This window comes from Sylvia atricapilla, chromosome 7 (genome assembly GCF_009819655.1).
Source record: "Sylvia atricapilla isolate bSylAtr1 chromosome 7, bSylAtr1.pri, whole genome shotgun sequence".
Lineage (NCBI taxonomy): Eukaryota > Metazoa > Chordata > Aves > Passeriformes > Sylviidae > Sylvia > Sylvia atricapilla.
The window spans coordinates 22147430-22168661 of NC_089146.1; the positions used below are offsets into that span (position 1 = coordinate 22147430).

General features: G+C 37.4%; 1 protein-coding gene across 5 annotated transcripts in view; it reads left to right on the plus strand.

Annotated features, from left to right (window-relative positions):
* RBMS1 (RNA binding motif single stranded interacting protein 1) overlaps window positions 1–21232 on the plus strand; it is a 144230-nt gene that overhangs the window by 106953 nt on the left and 16045 nt on the right. For all 5 annotated transcript variants that reach the window (XM_066322897.1, XM_066322896.1, XM_066322898.1 and 2 more), the window contains exons 5-6: window positions 11698–11855; window positions 14963–15042. In XM_066322897.1, the coding sequence (XP_066178994.1) occupies window positions 11698–11855; window positions 14963–15042 (238 nt within the window). The remainder of the gene's footprint in view (window positions 1–11697; window positions 11856–14962; window positions 15043–21232) is intronic.

Genomic DNA, 21232 nt, shown 5'->3' on the forward strand with positions numbered 1-21232 from the left:
AAAATAGAGACTTTTGACTGCCATATCCTAAATAATCTCAACTAATTAAATAAAGAAGCATGATATTGTAAAGTCTCCAAACTGATCTCATTGCATTTATCAATTTATTCATAATAGTCTTTTCCATTGGCTTCATCAAACAAAAGTTTAGCAATAATTTGTAAAAACTACAGCAGGCTTAATGAATTGGTTTACAGCACGAAGTTATGAAAGGTTTCAAAGATTGTCTGTTTGTTACTGAGGTTAGAAGCCTTGTGATTTAGGGATTAATTTTTGAGTATACCATGGCAAAATTTAACCTTGGAATTTTGTTTCAGCCCTTCTAGTATATTTTCTGCTCATATAAGTAAAATTTGAACGTGAGCATTCATGATAGATGTCTTGAAATTCTTAGCCAGGTCTTGGCTGACTTGCTTTTGCATCAAGGCAAACCCAAGAATTACTAAAAAATAACAGAATGAGAGCTATCTTCTTTTTCTCTAATTTTTAATGGACCTTGTCTCTGAACCAGCTTGTTAGCCAAATGTGATCCTCAGAGTATCTTCAGTACTCTTTTAGGAAACTGGGGAGATGATGCTTTAGTAATGGTACCGTTGTGCATTCTTGTTGGGTCAGATGGCCTGGTTCCAAAGGACAGCCATAAACACCTCTGCAAATTTTTTAACTAAAGAAAATATTGCCAGTATAATCTGTTGATATAATTCTGGTACCTTTTAAAGCAAATTTATTTTTGGTTTGAAAATTATATACTAATTAAAAAACCTAAAATCTAGTAATCTCAGGGGCTTTTTTATTAAAGTAGTCTGCTAAAAATCTAGCAAATCTTTTACAGTTATCCACTAGGTACAGATTTTTTTCAGATGAGATATTTTCCACAGCTTCTCAACTGAAGAGAACAGTTAAGCTAACAACATAAATGTCTTTGGATGGATTCCAGGGCAACAAAATGGAAACCATATGTTTCATACTTAATGCGTGTTTCATTACAGCCATGACACAAACATACATGCTTACTAGAAAACACTTGCGGGTTTTTTTTTTTCCTTTTTTAAGGTTTTACATATGCCTAATAAAGGCCATTTATTTAATCTTTAGGTTTTAGGTGATCACTTTAAAATATACCCCAGATTTTTCAAAGTTCTGTCTGCCATCTTATGAATATATCTAGATAGGAGCTGCAAAAAGAGATTTTGAAGTCATATAAATTACTTTTCTTAATGAACTTTGGTGCCTGATTTAATTGTTTTCTTGAGTAGATGGAGAAGCTATAATAATTAACCTGATGAATAGTTTCTTAATCTTTTTTATGGTATATATTTCTGACTCATTTCCTCTGACAGTTGCAAGATCAGTAATATTTCTTTCTGTTAGCATTAATGAAAAAATGTGCACCAAAATATCCTACAGTTTTGGGTATTTTTCTGACCCTGTGTCAAACTTGATGACCTGTGGGAAACCTGTAACTATGAGGTTTGCATTCCAGTGAAACTCATTCTGCTTCTTAACACAGAGAAAGTGTTTGAATTACTAAAAAGACCAACCCCAAACCCAGCCCAATGAACAGTACCGCAACAGTCACAGAGTTTGAGTACTTTGATTTTTGTCTGTTTTGAGGCACTGGATTTTTTTTTTTCCCCTGGGCAATACTGCTCTCCTTTTGTCTGAAAAATCCTATCTCTCTTTACATGCTCCAAACTGGAAATAGCCAGTCACAGGTGCTTTGACAAGATTAGCAAATCACACCCTTCACATGCAGGAAGCTAAAAGTTTTTGTTTGTGTGTTTAGCATTTTGTTCTTTTGCTTGTGACCACCTGTGCCATGGGGTGCTGGTCCTGCAGTGACACTGCTCCAGGCTTAAGCCTGAGTGTCACAGAGAAGGATTTGAGGAGTTTTCTGGCTGTCTGGGCAATCAATTTCCTTACTGGCCACCGCAGCTGCTGCAGTTTCAAAGAGGAAATCCATGCCTGTTGGTGTGATTTATCCATAGGAAGGTGTTGAAATTACTCTGAGCCCAGAGTGTCAGGAGCAGCATGGCCCCTCAGTGCTCTCACCCTCCCCCCAGATGTGGTTCCTGACCCACAGCAGCTGAACAGTGAGGAAAATATTGAAGCCACACTCTGACTCTGGCTGCCATAAAGTCCTTTTTGCAGTGTCCTGCTGTAGCTCTAGGTCAGTGAGTTAAAAACTACTCACGTCAGCAAGTTCATCTGCAAATCCTACTTTAGTGGAAGTGGTTCAGTTGATTTTATATTAATTTTTTTCTTGTTGCATAGAGAGAACTTCAAATTACGATTAAATTATTTTTAAGAATATTGAGTAGTGAAATACATTGTTGTTGTTATTATTATTTTTTTTCTCTCCATGGGGTAAAATCATGCTGTACTTGACAGTCTGCTTCCAAGTTGATCTGACATGAGAAAAACCCCACTTGCTATGTTTTGCTACTGCTGAGCAGAGTGGGAATGCCCAGGGCCCAAGCTACAGCTTAGAGCCAAATCCTGCCACATCTGTTCTGGGGTCACTGTTGGTGGAGGAGTGGCCATCACTCAGGAGGTGCCACAATGATGGAACCCTGTGTCAGTCCATTGCTCATGAAATACTATGTCTTCAGCTATTCTGGTCTTTCTGAGATCTGAATTGGGAACCCTTGGTTAAGACAAAGCAGCCTGGAAAGAATTTTGCTTTGTGCTGGTTACCAGTGTCTTCTGGTCACTATTGTAACAAATGTTTCCAATGTTTTCCTTTTGGCCAGAAAATGTGGCTAAGTGCTCACATAAGATGACAATTGCATAGCCAGGGGATGGGAGTAGTTTTCAGAAGGAAATTTAAAATGGATTTTACAAGCTATTGCCTCTCTCCTCTCTTCCACTTGAGTATTGCTAGTGGTAAGTCCATCTCTTTCAGAGTGTGTAGGTGGCTGTGGAAGGGGATCAGATGATGTGAGCTGTACTGGTAGCCAGCTTGTTTCAGGATCCACCAGTGCAAACCAGCAGATTATCTCTTACTCAACAGATTAAAGAGCAAATACATGTCTTGCAAGAGTAGTGTTATTTCTAAGGTAGTTAGTTACTGGTGGTGTCCAATTTTTATTTTATCAAAATTACTTTTCCTAGTTTGTTGTTCTTGCTCCTAGAGGAGTGATTATATACCAGTAATCATAAGTTCAAATACTCTGGTTTTGTAGAGCTGTGCAGTCTTAGAAAAGATTAGTAGTAGTATTGAAAAGCTCTGATCGTTTTGTTTTGTTAGAAAAGTTGTGATTAATGTCAGAGTGATTCTTCTGAGGGCCCTCTTCTCTTCCCACCACCCCACCCAGGTAAAAGTGAGATAATTCTAGGGTTCTACATTATTCAGAGCAGACAGGAAGTGACTTTGTGTATATGAAGATAGATACACACAGAAAATCCACTATATATTGGTATTTTGAATGGAGATTTAAAATACTGGGAGTCTGTAAGGATGTTTTAGAAATGGTGAGGTATAAATGCTATGGAGATATCAGAACCTAAGTTCTTATGAGCTTTTGACTTTGAGGTTAACATAAAGCATTCAAGTTACCGCTCAGACCAAGTTCTGTTCCATCAAATGGTGTTAACTGAATTTACCTGTAGCTACTGAAGCAACTGTTTCAAATGGAAGGTTGACTAATTCTTACTTTCTGGATGTAAATTAATGTATAAATATAAAAGGTAAAAAAGAGCTACTAAGTAAGAATGGTTAATAAAACCCACAATTCTTCTCATCTTTCTGTCTAAGACAGGAAGACAATCATTGTGTTTGTAGCCTATATAAAGTCAGCAAGAGAATATCTATATTGTACTGACAGCAATGTAGAGCTGCACAAGCCAGTAGAATACCAGTGTGGCTCTGCCAGCTCAGACTTTATTGAGGATAACTCCTTCCTGGCATGGCAGGGACATTTGTACAACCAGATTGTCCATCTCCTGGTAGGTTGACAGATTTCTGAGATAATAGTGAAAGGCTTATATCTACTGAAACTGTTCTACATAAGGAATTACCACTTTTTGCAAAGAGCTTGCAATGTACTTTAGCCATCACAAAAAAGATTAATGGACGTTCTCACAATTGAACTTCAATCGTGTGTTTAAAATTAGTGCAGTGTCCTCTCTTTAAAATGGTTCAGCTGTCCAGGTCCAGCACAGCTGCTGTGGACTCAGTGACCCTCATTTTCCATACTTTGTTGTTGAATACCTTGTCTTCTTGTGTCTCTTCACTCCTCTCTCTCCTCATGAGATTTGTAGTTCTTCTGTATGTACAACTTCACTATAAGAAAGTCAAGATAATTTATAACTTAAATGGTTGATATTCATTGTTTTCCAGTTTGTGTTTTCCTGTCTTTTTTTCCATATGGAAGCATAAAGAAAACATATACTACTTACAGTAGAAGCCATGAAAGTAGTCCAAAGACATGGAAGATTTCTGTGGTCAGTGACACTTGTTAATTTGAGCCAAGGAATGCTGTTCTATGTCCTAATGTGCATTTTTGTGGGAAGACTCACTGTTTATCCATTCGAAGATTTCCCCAGAGTTGCACATTTTTAGGACTTACGGCTTTAGATTCATAATGTTAAAATTTCCTCCTCTTTAAGTTTTCGCTTCCACTGACACAATGAAGTGTGGTCCTGCTTATTTGTGTTAGTTCACACATTAACATATCACCGAGGACTTTCAAATATTTTAAGCCTTTGGAAAAATTTGGGGCCATCTTAACAATTGTTTCTTATTTGAATTGTGTCAGAATAACAATGTGCTAACAATGTAAAGGATCTTCTGCCATCACATACTGACTTACGCCATTCTTAAGACACAATTTGAGTTTTCTGGAGTGGTCTACAGGCCCTGAAAGCATCAGACCAAATTCTGAAACTTGTTATGTGGGGATGGGTTTTAGCTTATGATGAATATGACCCCATTGTCTGAATTCATGTTGATCCTCTGGAGTACAGAGATGACCTGAATTTGCAGACTTTATATTTTTCACTCATACAAAGGCAGAACTGTGATATACTCTCCATGTACAGGTAGCTTTATCTTTATTTCCTACGTTTTTATACTTTAGACTTACTCTAGGTGACTTTTTTCCCAAGTGTATTTGAAAAAGATGAATTGTCACACCATCTGAAGTGTGAACTTTGCTAGGGAAAAGCTGCTTAGCTGCTTGTCCTCATCTCTGTAACAGAAATCAAGGCTTTTCCACTTCTAATAAGCATAATGTATTGAAGGCAGCTCTTCCTTTATGTTGCTGATGAAGAACACGGTTTTAAATTAGCAAAAAATGAGAAACAGTGAAGATTTAAGTTCAGTAATGTATTGCTTATAGTACTTGTCTGCACCGTGACAACCTTCTGGAGAATTAAGTCAGTTTTCATTCCTACAGAACAAACCAAGAAAAATAGTTTAGGTTACCATGGTGCCAGTGCATTTAATCTAACTGGAGAAGGTAGGAATGTTGCAGGTTTTTTTATTCTGCATCTGGGCTTCTGAATGCCAAAGAACAGATGACAGGCAAACTGGAGCTAACTCAAGCAGATTTCTACAGCAGTTTTTAGCAACTGTCTTGAAAAGTTTTATTTTTACCTAGTTTGTACTGCTTTTTGTATGTAATAGTATTCAATCTTACTGTAACACATTTTAAATAAACAGAATCAATTTTTCTCCTTATATTTGTAAAAATTCTTTAAAGTAATTCATTATAAAATAAATTGAAGGTAAGCCAAATTTTGTTTACCTGGGAGACAGATGACTATCATGTCAGGAATTGCAAGTGCACTAAACAGACAGTTAAAAACCACTTGCTTTGAGTAAAGAGCTTCAACCCATACAAGTCTTATCTCAGTTGCTAAGTAGTGCTGTGGCTTGTTCTGACAAGGGTCTGGAGCCTTCTTACCAGCTGTGGGGGGCTCATTCAGAGCTCACAGGGAGCACCTTCATGCACTTCTGGCAAAGGGAAAGCAAAATCACTGAGAAATAAAAAAGGAATGTATTAATGCAGTGATAGTCAGACTGATCACCATGCTTATTGTAGTTAAATTCCTTGTCTTAATATAGATGTGCCTGTAAATATAAATATTTAGTGTATTAATCATATGCAGTTCTGGAAGGCAAGTGAAGATTATGGTAGTGATTTCTCCCAGAATTGTGTTGTTAACAGTCTGTGGTCAGACAGTTTTAAAACTGTGGCTAAAACAGACATATTTCAGTGAGACACTGGCCAATTGTAAATTTTGAAGTAGTATCTATATGAAGGCAGACAGCATTTAATCCCTTCCCTATCAGGCTGAGGATCTTCCATGCTGTGAGCAGAGCCTAGTCACATGTTTCTGAATGGCTATCTGTTCACTCTGACCTTACACAGAGCAACAGAAAACAGATGTCTTTGCGTTTTGCCAAGTTTCTTGCTCACAATTTAGGAACAATTCCACATGCACAGGGAGGTTTTTGTTAATTTCTTTCAGATGATGGCAGAGCACTTCACATTATGTAGGAATCCTGATCACCTCCTTCTACAGAAATAAACATTAATAGTTGATCACTCTCATCACTTTTATAAGAAATGCTGTGTCTTATAAGAGCTCTTTGGGCAAAAGCAGTATGTTACTCTCTGCAAGAGATCTGCTCTTTATATTGTTACATTCTGGTAGAGACACAGCTGAAGGTGTTTGGTGAGAAAAAACTGATAGAAACTTGATGTCTTGCGTTGCTAAAAACAAGACTTACTAGTTTCCTCAGTGATATGGATACTTACAGTAGCCCACAGATTCTCTGACACTGCCCATAATCTGAAAATGCTGAGCAATTTCAGCATCTTTCAGGATCTGCTGATGGTTCAGTTAACTAAGGAGAACCCTGCATGAAATATAAAGAGACTCAAATTAAGCAGTTTTCCTAAATTGTATAGAATTAAAAAAAACCATATTCAGTAGTTTATATGTTAATGGAGGCTCACTGCCCAAAATTAGGGAACTTCCCACTGACTTGAGTAAATATTTTTGATAATTTCCATTAAATAGTGCAAATTCAAGGGATTTAAGGTATATAAGGGGAAAGTGGCTTATACAATTTCTTGGATTTTAAGCAGAGGAACACCTACCTTTAAATCCTAAGAATGATTACAGTGTATAGACAAGGTTTGAGCTGAGTTATGTTGGAAAGTATTTTGGTGGTTTCACTTAGTTTTTCTTCATTCCAGAAGAGGAATTACAAACTCGAGTATCAAAGGATTTATTTTTCTCTCCTGAGACAGAATAGTAATAACCCTGTGAATTAATCTGTGGTGAGACAGGTTTTGGTAAGGAAGAAGGTCACAGAACTTAAACTCCTGCTTGCCAGAGAGAGAGAGAGAGAGGACTTAACTAGTTTGTCTTTCTCCTAACTTTTGAAGTTTTTACTATTAACCTGTAACCATTTTCATGACAAAATCTTGTATAAAGGCAATCATCTCTTTGTACAGTGCCTTTTGTGTAAGGTAGCACAGACCCAGAAGGGGAATCCTACTTGTGACTGTTGTTTGGAAGTCAGCTCAGAAATCCAGTGTGTTCAAGGGGAACTTGCTGCTTATAATCTCCCAAAACATACCCAAATAGCTGTTTCAAGGTTTAATAGTCTTGTGGACATGACAGAAGCTGCATGGTGAAATAAGTCATTCACAGGAAGAGAGGAGGTGTTCTGTACATGAATTGGTAAAAGTCTTTCACTGTCAAACCATATAAAACTCCAAATACACTTGAGAAAAAATTCAGTCTTGCTTTGCATCTATGCCAACAGTAGTAGGGGTTGCAAATGAATGTTGTAAATGAGCCCTTTTGTGAACCAATGGCTGTCTCTTTCTTTTCTTGGAAAGTGAAGAAGTGGGTTAACTAAAACTGTCGTGACCTAGTTGGACTTGGTGTTCTTTATGGGTCCCTTCCAACTTGAGATATTCTGTGGGTTTGTGATTTATCCTTATAGCTAAACTGCAGTTCCCCAGGGTGGCCATGGGTTTGCACCTGCAGTGTAGATACCACCTCAATGCACTGTGGAATGTTTGTTGGCATTTTAGCTGTTTTGCTGGAAGAATTACAGGTGGAAGAATTTCAAGTTGTATTCCAGGATTTCAGTGAGGCATCCTCATCTGTTGGCAGCTTTTTTGCTTTTTGTTTCCCATTTTTACCAGTTCTAGCTGTGGATGTGTGTAGAAGTGTCTTCAGACTCCCCTTTGCTGTGGTCTGTGTGTTCCATCAAAGGATCAAATCAGAAGTAACTGAATCCTTGGGAGCATTCAGGCTGTACTGAATGTGGAGAAAGGGTCAGGAAAGCAAAAATGCTTTCCAGTCAGACATTCAACATGCACCTGACCAAACCCCGACAATTAACAACCCAAATAATGCAAAATGCAGATTGTTTCATGGGCCACAGGTAGAACTTTTCCATCACAAAATGCTTTCTGTTCAGAGAAAACACTATCCTCAGATGCACTTACTTTTTCTCTACAAAGCTCCCAAGAACTTTGTAACGTGGTTGGTGGTTGGTGAAGATGCCAATCCTCTTCCAAAGTGGAGCATTCCCTTCCTTAACAATAGTGTAACATGATTTTGTGGCAGGAAGTTTTCTCTGCTAGGTGGATAAATACAAGCATCTAATGCCCAGCATGTGCAGTGAATGGCAGCAGATCCTTGTGCCCCTTTTGGCAGGGAAAAGTTTGTGGTCTCATCCTGGATGCAGTGCCGGGATAATGTGGGAATCTGGTAAGCCCTGGGCTGCAACAGGAGCCCAAGAGAAGGGGAATGTGATCTACCCACTTACCTGAGCAGGTTTTTCTGAGTTTCTGCACTTGACTGAATTTCTTTCTCTGTTGTGTGATTCTGAATGTAATCTTTTGTTTGTTTGGGATTTTTTTGTCGTTGTTGATGGTTTTTCCTTTTGGTTTTTTTGCATGTAAATTACACTTTCAGTAGTGTGAACAAAATGGGGCCTTTTTTATCTTTTTATATGTTAGAATTTTTAATGAGATTACTTTTATATTTTCTGTTATTCTAGAATTAAAACAATAGGAAATTAAATAAAAATATGCAAAGAGTCTGGCTTTTCAGCTGATATACTGTTTTAGATTATTTAGGGAAGTTTTAGGATATTTGCCTGCAATATATTCTACAGCCTATAATAAAAAGTAAAACATTCAAAACTTTTCCTTTCAAAGACTATTTGGAATTTCAGAAAATCTTGCTATGGGTGCAAGTCCAATTTTGTAATGGCAATGCCTGAAACCTCCTTTAAAGCTTTTGCTAATAGAACTCATTAAAAAAGGAAGTTAAGCATACATATCTCAAGGTGCAAAACAAAATTGCCTAACACTATCTAAGTAACAAACCAGTTCTAACACTGTGAAAGCTGTTCTTCATCTCACATTCCTGCCTGCGGAAATTTGAGCTGAATGTCAAGATGTAACTTACTGTAATGCTACCCAGCAATTAATATTAATATTAATGTCAGCTCTGGTCTCACAGTGAATCTATTTTCTTGTCTTCTCTTTCTGTTGATTTTTCTAATATGAAAAAGAATTCAGATATCCTATGATAAGATAATTTGAACCCCAAATTTGTCTGTGTGCTATATAGATTCAGTATTATTTTGGAAGGGGCATGTCTCCACTAGGTAACAGAAGAAAAATCGTACAAGGTAATCAAATGCCATTTGTAATGGACCATAAAGGGGCCAATGAGGCAACACTTGGGAGCTGGAAAAGGTTGTTTTGTAAGGTATGTGGGATTTTGGTGTGGCTAGGAATTACAGTCATACCAGTGGCAGAGGCATGCACATCAGGAGGATGAAATGAAAGAACATTTCCCTCCTGTAGGTCTTTTATTCAAATTTCTTTAAAAACTCTTTTGTAGAACTTCAAAACATCAACTCTTTTGAACTAAATGTGAGGCTTGGGGTAAAAATGCAAATAAGTAAAAGTTTTTCAGCCTAGAATTTGCTTCCCCATTTTTAATTTTCATTAGGTTTTGGAACGGGATAGTTCCTTTCTGTACCTAAAAGGTATGACCTCCCCCCAAGCCTCAACACTTCTTTTTTTTTTTTTTTTTTTTTTTTTTTCCCTCTCCTGGAAAAACTAACCCAAACTGAGAGGTGATATCCAAGATAGCAAGTTATAAAATTATGCAATATGCTACTAAAAGTACTGAGATATTATTAATATAAGGGCAGCTTAAGGATAAATGGATGCCTGATCTGCATGCGAGGATATCACCATCCATCCAGTATAATCACTTTAAGAGATGCTTTAATGGCAGGAGCCAAGTGTTGTGGTTTTGTATGGTTTTGTTTTTGTTGTCTGGTTTGATTCAAACTTCCCTGCAAGCCAGTCAGCCCTCTTGTGCAGAAGGAAAATATATTGTGGACTATGCCATCAAATCTGTTGAGACCAATAAATATGTTAGGACAACAGGCGGAAACTGATGCACAGGGAGTTCCACCTGCAAATGAGGTTGAACTTCTTTACTGCAGTGACTGGCACTGGAACAGATTGCCCAGAGAAACTGTGGAGTGTCCCTCACTGGAGATGTCCAAGAACTGTCTGAACACAATCCCATGCAATGTGATCTAGAATCACCAGACATGGTCCTTTCCAACCTTACCCATTCTGTGATTCTATGAAAATTGTATATGTATGTCAATAAAATTGATTTCAGACCATATCACTGCTGATGCCAGAAGAGTTCTACTGAATGTGGGCATCCTGCAAAGACTTAAATTTATACCAGGCTAACAGTGATGACATCGAAGTTCAGGGCCATGTCACATCAATCTCTGTGGATTAAGAATGTGCTTCAGTACAGAGCATGGCCAGTGATCACCAGCAGGAAAGAGATGCTCCCTTGCCACAGCTGGGAAATCTGTTGACAAACACTGGAAATCATGAATTTCAACAAAAAAGGTTTCTTTGAGGTCTCAGTTTGTGGCACATACATAGATAGCACAAAGCAGTGAGTAGCCTAAGAGCAGGGGGCTGGCAAAGATGTGGCTGCTTTCGTCTCCTCCCTAACTGCTCATCTCCTGGCTGCTCTCCTCCATCATTTTGTCTGTTTCTAGAGAAAAGGTTTTGGAAGACTTTTGTACTGTCTGAATGCATAATGTAAAAGTTTGGTGAAAAGTCAGAAATGTTCATGAGTTGAAGGAAATGACAGTGTCTCACTCATTCCTCTACCACTCTATTTTTTTTGTATTATTATGGCAGTACATACTCTTAAATCCATTTTCTAATTTTTTCCTCATATTGTTTTCCGATTGTCATCCCAATCTTTTCTCTTGTTAATTTATATCTGGCTTTCTTAGTGCTTTCCACTTCTCTTGCATTTCTTGTCTGTTAATACCTTTCCTTTATCTCTCTTTTTTTTTTTTTTTTTCTTTAGAAAAATTTGAAACATGGAGTTTTAACATGGACTATAAACTGGTCAATTATTCACCTTTATCTTTACTTAAAAATGTTGGTGTCAGCAGTAATAGGAGAAGGGGAACTTCCTCAGGAATGCTGCAAGCAGTGGCAAAAGATGAAGGTCACTATTACTAGGGAAGAGCAGCCTTTACAAAGGGCCTGAGAAGTAAAAATCTACACCTGAAGTCATGTGTAATTGTTTGTTTTAAATTCAAAATGTCAGTGGCAACAACTATAACAGTTGGTTTTAATTCTCTTTCAGCAACAAGAGCAAGACCCGACTAACTTATACATTTCCAACCTGCCTCTTTCCATGGATGAGCAGGAGCTGGAGAACATGCTGAAGCCCTTTGGGCAGGTTATCTCCACGAGGATACTGCGGGACTCGAGTGGGACAAGCCGTGGTGTTGGCTTTGCAAGGTACTTCAGTGGTGTTAGCTATGCTGGCAGCCTTTTTCCTTTGTTTTCATTGAAAAGACAAGGATAGGTGGAAAAGGCACAAATTACAGAAAATTATAAGGTTTGTAAAGAGAAGAGAGATTGAGATGGAGTTATCCAGCAGGTTTTGTTAATTCTTCCTTTGGTAAAGCTGTGTCTTATCTTGCTTAGCTGGCTAAATCTAAATTTATTGCTCTTGCTGTACAGCTATCTAGAATAAGAATTCACTTTAAACCACTTCCTTCTCTTTTCTGTACTTCTCCTTTCTCCTCTATCCCTGAACCAGTAAGCAAGAATTACATGATGCTTCAAAGAAACTCCTGTGACTTTTCTGGCTTGTGAAGTTTGAATCCCAGGCAGCAGACCAGAAGGAAGAACCTTCTTCCTCGTGCCTTTTTTCTTTTGTTGTTGTTTTTCTTCATTAATTCCTTGAAGAAAATAAACTCATCATTGCCATTTGAACATCAGCCCTTTGAATTTTCAGGCTCGTTAACATGATGTCAACTGGAAAAGAAAATATTTTTATTCACTTACAGTAAATCTCATCTTAAAATATTGGTGTGCTAAGTCAAGGATCTCGCCCAAATCAACAAGAACAAGTATTTTCCATAAATTAGTAGATATGTTCCAAATATTCATCCATACGAGTCTACTTTCTCTCTAGTTAATGCAGTTACTTTTTCTGGGATCTTTTCATCGAAGTCTTTTCTGTTTTTATTTATTTAGGTCCTGCTTTAAATCTAGTATAACAATCAAAATTTAGAGGCTTTAAATTGAAGAATTCTATTATCAAAAATAAGAGCATGCTTTGAGCAAAGAACATACGTTGTAAAATCTCGGTGAAATCAAATTTCAGTAATTCAGATGTTCAGACAATATTACGGTAGCTCTGTATTTGAACAAAATAGCAGAATCTAAAATTAGTGCACAGAAAAGAACTGAACAAATTTATCTCCCGATGAGGCCAAAATTTTTGGGGATTTGTTTTCCTGTGAGTTGGCGGGGGAGTATTTCATAACGCTGTGATTTTTTTTTTTTTTTTTTAAAATCTCTTCCCCTCACCAGCGTCCTGACCCCAAACTTTATATGCTTGTCAAACTACCAAGTTTCAAGAAGGTATAACAAAGGAACAAAATTAAAATAGCAGAGTGATATTCATTATTTAAAAGGGAAAAAACAGCAAGCTTGGGCTTTGCTAAAATTTCTTCCCATCCCATTTAAAAAGATCAACACATGTTCGTAATATTTTTGGGATAAAGTTAACTGGGCATCTTAATTTCCTTAATATATGTGTTTTTTATATGTAGCTTTCACTTTTTGGTACAATGAAGGGTAGAATCCACTGACACCTACTCTAAAATTCAGTAGACATTTTGAATTCATCCTCCCTAAGGCTGTATACCACCTCTGCCACAATCAGTGGTATAGTAGGAAACATGGTAGGATATATGTTTTCTAATATAGCTGGAAGTGTTCTAGAATCATATGAAAAAGTCAAAAAGACTTGTCTGTATCCAAAACCTCACTTGTATTGAAGACATTAAAATAGAATAGTTTTAAAGTATTTTCTCAATTGTTTCTCTGTTATGTATTTTATGTTTTGTATATACATGAGTGAAGTTGTTTTTATATAAATGTTTATCCATATACATACATATGGTATACATAAGTTATAGGATAAATATTGCTTCTATATCTAATTAGAGCTTCTTTCTCTAGTATTGGAAAATTCTCAGATAAATCTAAATTAGAGCTAAAATTTTCCAAGAAACCTGTAGACATTAAACAAATATTTTTATTTCTTGCCTTTGGGAAACTTTTATTAGTTTCATAGGGAGTAATGTATTTTATCAAGTCCAGACTTGAGTCTGAAACGAAATTATGTTGTTTGTTTCATGTGAGACAAAAGAAAAAGAATTCGATTTCTTTGATGCAGATCCAATAATTCAAAACTTCAGAAAATTCTCTAGGAGATAATTTTGGAATCATTAGGAAAACTTGTTGTTCGGTCTGGCTTTTTAGTGATATTTGTTATTATCTATGCTTGTATTTTGTCAGCCTTTTTTTTTTGTATTTTTGTGCAGAAAGGATATCAGAATTAAAAAGTTGCCAAGACTTCGTAATTTTTAGTCCTGGTTGTTTGCTGCTGAGGCCATTGGCCTAATTTGTGGATATGGATTACAGAACTTAACAAACAAATGAAAAGAAATTATCTGTTCAGCATAACTAAACATCATCTTGTAGGCAGCTGCAAAATAAATTCTTCTTTTTAAAGTATATTTTGTTGTAATTGCACATCTCAGTTGTTCACTGTGACTGAGTCCAAGCTGACAGTTGGGACCTGCAGATCCACACTGCAGGTGAGGCTGCAGCCACAGACTCCAGAGTCTCACCCAGGCCAGCAGGAGCTCTCCAGCCATCAGCCCAGTCTGTTAAGTCTGGGTCTGACAGCATAAGTGCACAAACCTGTTCAGGATTTTGGATACATTCTCAGTAGCCATCACAGCTATGCTGGTACTGGCTCCTGTTTTGGAGGCAATTAAATAAGAGCCAGGTGCATCATTTAGTGGAGATGATGTGTGTAAGGTAAAAGCTGCCAAGTCGGTTTGGTCATGCAGTCAGGCAGGTTTATATTTGAGTTTATTATCCTTGAACTGTACAGACATTTCTGAATCCTCTCTTAAGAGTGACATTAACCTTTGCTGCATGCAGCATGTACACTAAGGATTCAGTTATGAGTGATAGTGAGCCAGCCCTGCTTCATTCAAGATGAGAGGTACTTCAGGCAGCTTGGACAGCTACAGTATAAATTCTGAGTAAATAAGAGTGTAATTTTCAGTTTGGCACTGTCTTTGGTCTCAGAGTGCATAAAATGTTAATTGAGTTTGGCTTTACCTTCCTGAAGTTCTATGTTCTTAGAAAACATCTTCTCCATTGTTCACACATGGGAAAGCAAGCCACAGCAGTGAAGAGGGAAAAACCAAGAAATATGATTTGAGAAAAAGCAAGAAATAGGCTTTAAAAAAAATCACAAACATGGGAATCTGGTTGAGTGTTTAATTTATGTAAATTATTCTTTATTTTCTTAGGATGGAGTCAACAGAAAAATGTGAAGCAGTGATTGCTCATTTTAATGGAAAATTCATAAAGACACCAGCAGGAGTTTCTGGTATGTTGCATATATTTCTTACAAGATGTATGAATGGGTTATTGCTTGCATGACGGAAGCCTGTTACACTGATTGTTGTATCTGGCTTCTCGTTTAGAGGCAGGCTTATTAAAATTAAACTGTGTCTTTTTGGATGGCTGTAATGCTTGCTTGGAACACAATATATTGCTTTGCTGTTGTAAACCTTTTCTAGGAATCTAGTAGTGTTCTCTCCCAGCAGAGAAACAAGCAGCTAAGATGCCAGCTATGTACAAATTTGCATCCCACGTAATTCCAGTTGAAGTGAGGAAACAAATATCTGTATCAGAACAGAATTTGGCTGATTGTCCATGGACAGGGATTTTTTCAGAGGCCAAAATGGGCTGGTTTTGTCATCTGTTGATGATTTTTTCAAAGTATTTTCAAAAAAATATTTGCTTAGAAAAAGCATGGTATCTGCAGCAGTGCCTGGCATGATGATGAATCACTGGGGATGTGCAACTCTCAAGTCAGCGTAGGTTTTAAAGTCCTTCAGAAAAATGGAAGGAGGTCAGCATAGAATGCTGCTTCTAGAAATATTGTGCAAGGCAAAATTCAGAGAAGGCTTAGTACAATTTTGTTGTTACACCAAGTTCCTCATCAGTTTGTCTGCTTCGTCAGCACTGTTTCTAAGAGACAAAATGTATACTCCATGAATACTGAAAAATGAGGAGAGGAAATTCAATGTTGCTGAATAAAATAGAAAGTAAAGAGGACAATAGAGAAGGAAAGAATACATGCCTGACATTCCAGGCAGCTTTCAGTAGGCATTTTATTGAGAATCCCAAGTGGGAATTTTACAAATAACAGCGTTGATGTGGTTGCTGAAGCTGCCTTTATCCCACTGGTGAAATGTTCTCTGCAGCCAGACCCTGTCACTGAGGAGGAGGAAAGTAGCCCTCGGCAGGCAGACAAGAATGTAGCTTGTTTAGTAAAACTCCAAACATGTCTCATCCCTGAAAGATTGCTCCAGTTTGAGGCAGTCTGTGCTGCTGTAAGGATGGAAAATGCTTCAGAGCACAGGAAACCACTCCCTTCGGCAAAACTAATCTAATGCAGTATTTTGACTTCCCTAGCCTGGCTTTCACAGACCCTTTGTAGAGGGATTAATTGCTGATGGTATTATTTAGTTAAAACTTGGTTACAAAGCTTTGATAAATTTAAGCACATTGTTACATTTGTTTCTTTAGTTATATTACAAATTTTCTTTATTACATTTAGTAAAAATGTTACAGCCTGTCCAGGTATATAAAGACAGTAATAACACTAAAGAACTGTAACAGAATTGCTGCTTTTTAGTTTGTTGATTTTTATTTTCATTTGCACTCTCTTGTTCTCAATGAATGAGGCATCAAGCATGTCATTGCTAATCATGCTCTGTCTCCGGTGGGTCATTGCTGAAGCTGGAGTTGCATCCTTATGTGATGAGGTTCAACTAGGTCAAAATAGAAAGTTCCTGCATGGAATTGTAGGAATGATTCTTGCAGTCTGAAGGAAACATTTAACATAAAAATGTGGTGAATTAGGGACAAGGAATTTGCACAGAACTGTCCATTGTCTGGAAGTTGAAATTAAACAGGGGTCTCAATGTGTAATCCACCTCACAGGCTTGAACTTCTAATGCTTACTTTGCAAAGTAGGTGTCCAGGCTCCCTGTCTAGAACAGGTAAAGAAAACCACACCTCCAGAGACTGTCCTTGTGGTTACAAAGGGTGTCTAGATCAGTCACTCAGAAAGAGATAACTCCAAATGTTTGAAAGTCAGGTAAGTGAGATGCCCCTTGCCTTCCATGATACTGATTAAGATACAAATGATCAGGTGCATAAGGGTCCAATTTGTGTCAGCCTTGGTTCTTAAAGACCCTCAATTTTGTTGTGTAGGGTACAGCCTTGCTCATTGCTCCTTGCAAAGGTTTTTATGAAGTTCAAATTCTTCCCAGAGTTCCATACCACAGAGCAAGCAGCTGTCCAATGATGCAGTCTTATTAGAGAATTCAGCTTATGCATAATAGTGTACTGCAGTCTGCCAAAAAGTGGGGTGGAGCCATGAGGCAACTGTGATTTTGGACTACCTGCACCGAGAAAACTGCATGGTAGTAGGAAAGCTCTTGAACAAACAAAGATTAGGAAACTGTTTTGAAATAGATTAGCGACCACTGGGACTATAAAAGATCAAGTTCAAACACATGCAAAACAAAATCATTAAACTGGATCTGTGTTTAAATTAAAACATTGTGTCCTAGAAACTTGGCTAAAATCAGCAAAGGGAGCTGGCTCTAAAAACACTGATATCAGGATGAAGAGGGTAGGAGAGATGGGCCTGTAATGAAATAGGCGTGGGAGGAAGAACATTTGTTCAACAAAAACATGCTTTCATGATGCAGCTTTGTTATTTTAGCAAAGTTTGGGCTTAAATGGAAGAATGGGTTAAACAGTTATAGAAAGGATAAGGGAAACCTCCTCTGGAGCATGAGAAGACACAACAAAAAAAACTTCTAAGAATTTGGGAAGGCCAGGGATTAACACAAGGTGGTCACAAAAGTGTCAACTCCAGAGTTAAGTGAGTGACTGGGCATTGATGATGCTGAGCAAGCTAAACCCAGATATAACTGGCTATTCAGGCTTTATTTAGCTTAATGAAATATATTCAGTATTTAGTGCATCCTTATTTATCTTCAGTAAAGAAGAAAGGTTAGCTCAGAGAGCAATTTGAAATTTGAAAGTTGTTATAATCCTGAAATTCCTAGAAGTGATGTATTAGTTTCACCATTTGTTGTTGGGCTTTGTCCTTTTTAAATGTAAGTTAAATTTCTTTTACTGAAAAAGAACTTAGGTGATTTTGGTTTGATGGATGTAAAGTAGAGAGCATTTTTGCTGAGCATCTCATGCCATTTTTACTTCAGGAATGGCTGGTTATGGTGATGATGCAAAAATCAAAAACTATCCATGACCCACTCCTCTCTTCCCACTTAGGATAAAGATATTGGTAGCTCAGATTCTGTTTTAGGGAGAAAATTGAATGTGTGAAAGCCCTGCTCCTGCCTGTTATGACTAGACGAGGAATAGGTCCACCAGGAATGATCCATACTACAGTTTGAAATGATCTGGCCTTGGACATCTTTCTAGTGTGGGGAAGAGTGAAAATGGAGCCCTGTCTTCTGCCAGTCATATTTGAGTGTTTTCTGGTTTCTTACCTTTACAAAGTATCCAGCACTGAAGATCTCTAGTGAATGTAAGATGCTTGACCATAAATTCAAGTTTTCTTTCAATTATCTTTCACAGATCCTTTAGAAAAAACACATGAACCACAGCCTGAAAACCACTGCTACAGGGTATCAAGGGCTGACAGTGCTGATATCACTCCTGGTTGTCACATTGAAGCGAGAGGAACAAAAATTTCATTCCTTTGATCAAGACCCTGAGATGAGCTCAGCTGGTCAGAGCATGGTGCAAAGGCACCAACACTGTAGGTTTGATTCCTGTGTGGGCCATTCACTTACAATTTGGACTTGGAAGGGACCCACAAGGATCATCCACTCTGAATATTTTGTGAAGTCTATGAATTAGATGCTTTCACTGCTCTAACTTCCATAATTTGCAATTGGTGCTTAGTTTTAAGAAGCAACATAGGAATAAAAGTGAAAAATGCTTATTAAAACCACTCAAAATATCCCTCTGTGACAAATTATCAAACCTTGTATAAATTATTAAAGCAATGTAATCCTGAGCATTATGTTTAAGTGAAGACTAAGATGGTGAAGAGCATAATATTTAATTTCTCCTTAAACAAATAAAGCTACCCTGATCTTGGGTTGCACAATTCCTTTTTTAATTCTCACAGCCTTTGGCAAAAGTTTCTAGCTGTACAGGCTTGCTCTATCATTAAAGTGATGTTTTAATGTCAAAATTCATTGAGTTCCATATGCTTTGCATAGAAAATAAGCAATGAAAGTCTCTAAAAGATGCAGTTTAATTGAAAACTGACTAAAGGAATAGTATTTTTCATCTCTTTTGTTGTATTTTTCAGTAACTAAAAGTAGGGTTTATTGAAAAGTTGATAAAATTACCCGTGTAAAGTCAAGGGTGTAAACTCAAGGTCCAGCAAAGAACATCAGTTGTGTTCTTGCATTTATTGTATCACCTGGTACAAATTTGGGTAGACCCTGAACAAAGACAAACCGAATTCTCATGTACACATGTGCACAAAGTGTCTAAAACAAGGAAGAATTAACTCTCTGGAGTAATATTGCATTCACATCTCTCTTCTATAAAAACATTAGCCCTAGAGTAGAGTGATTCAGGGCCAGAGGAGATGGTCAGCACTTTCCACACCCAAGTTTTACAACACTGACCTGATGCTGAAGGGCAGGAAGTTACGGATCCCATCCATAGCTGCAGTTTAACAGGCACCTGCAAACCACTGGCAGTGTTGGTTTGCCCTGGGTGTCAGGAGAGTGGGCACGTTAAACGTGGTGTCCTAGCTGCAAAAGCTTAACTCCACTGTAAGTTGTAGTTAAGCTGCAAAAACTTAACTCCACTTTTACATCAGGTGCCTCTCAGCTGTGAATGCAACTCTGAATATTTATACTCTTCCTTTGTCTTGCACATACAGACAAGTCACTGAATGATTAATGATCTGCTTCATCACTGGGCCTGCATAGTTCCCAGCAATTTAACAATAAAAATGACTCTCCCTTCCTTCCTGTACTACAAAAGATTGCTTAACTGGTCTGTAGGACTTGTTAGAGCTTTTTGTTCAAATACATATCTATTATATCCATGCTCTTTTATGTAAGGGAGAGAATATGTTGCATATTTGTGAAAAAAAATGAGAAAAGACAAGTTGAAGAAAGTAAGGTTCAGATTTGATTTTGAAGAGCGTAAGGTCTATGTTCATTCTTTGGTGGGAGGGAGATTAGTAGGTGAAGATAAACCCAAGAAGGTTTATTTCCTTCTCACGACCCTCCGTCCGGTGACCATCAGTCATTGTGCTGTTGCAGGAATGAACACAGTATTGTCCAGGTCACATGTATGGAAAAGCACCAAAAATTGCAAAATTGGGCTTTCAACAGGAGCCATTCCCACTGTCAACATTCAGATCTTGAAGCAGAATCAGGGAAGGCAAATGCTGTACAGCCTGCTCACAGCAGCTGCTGGTATTAAGTTGATGGTCTACATGGGGTTTTTGTAATGTGAATTGGAGCATTCACAGCATTTGGTGTCTTTGATGGGTGCAGTGAGGAGCAAGGGAAGGTGGAAGGTCAGAGAAACTAGGGATCCCCTGGCTGGATCTGTGTTCAGTAAGATGGAGCTGTAACTTGTAGTAGATCACAAATTGATATATTTTTAAATGTTTGGGTTTCTTTATTGATGCAGGTTTGGGATATTATGTATGCAAGATCCAGTACATGTGTAGGATTGTTACTCCATTTTTTCTTCCTCTTTAAATTTCTTGGGAAATTTTTACAATGCAACACAGAAGATGTTTAATCATCTAAAATGTAGCTGTTTTGAGTTACCTACTGACAAAAAAAGATTTATTCTTAAAACAGATTTTTATGAATATTTTATTCAAAGAGTTGGATGGGTTTACTCTGCTTATTAAAAAAAAATCTTTATGTTGAGACAGTGATGGGAAATGCAAGCACAAATAATGCTTTCAGAAAATTCTTTTACAATTCATTGTAGAGATTTTTACTGAAAGAATAATGCAGCTTTAAATAAAGCAGTTACTACCTTTGAGTGCTATAATACAGAATGATAGGGCTAGAAACTTTATTTCTGTACTGTTCTCATGCCAGAGAAACTGAGTTTTGAAGTGAAATTTTGATTCCATCCAAAAATTTTTAGTGCATATTTTGGAAGTCACATATGCTCTTCACAAAACTAGGTTTTTTGAAGTAATGTATAAGTAGGTAGCCTAAGATACTCAGCTTGGGGAAGAGGTTTTTTTGTTTAAGGCAGTTAATTTCAGTGTTTGGACCTCCTCTCTCAGTGTTCAATGGATTCTTATTTTCCACACTGTGTAAAGTCAATCAAAATCATTTCAGACCAGAACGTGACAAATTTATCCTTATTGGTTAACATATTCTGAGATTACCTCCTCTTATTTCAACAGAACTGTATGTGAACTAAAATGCTGTGTGCTGTGACACAGGTTATCCAATGTTATT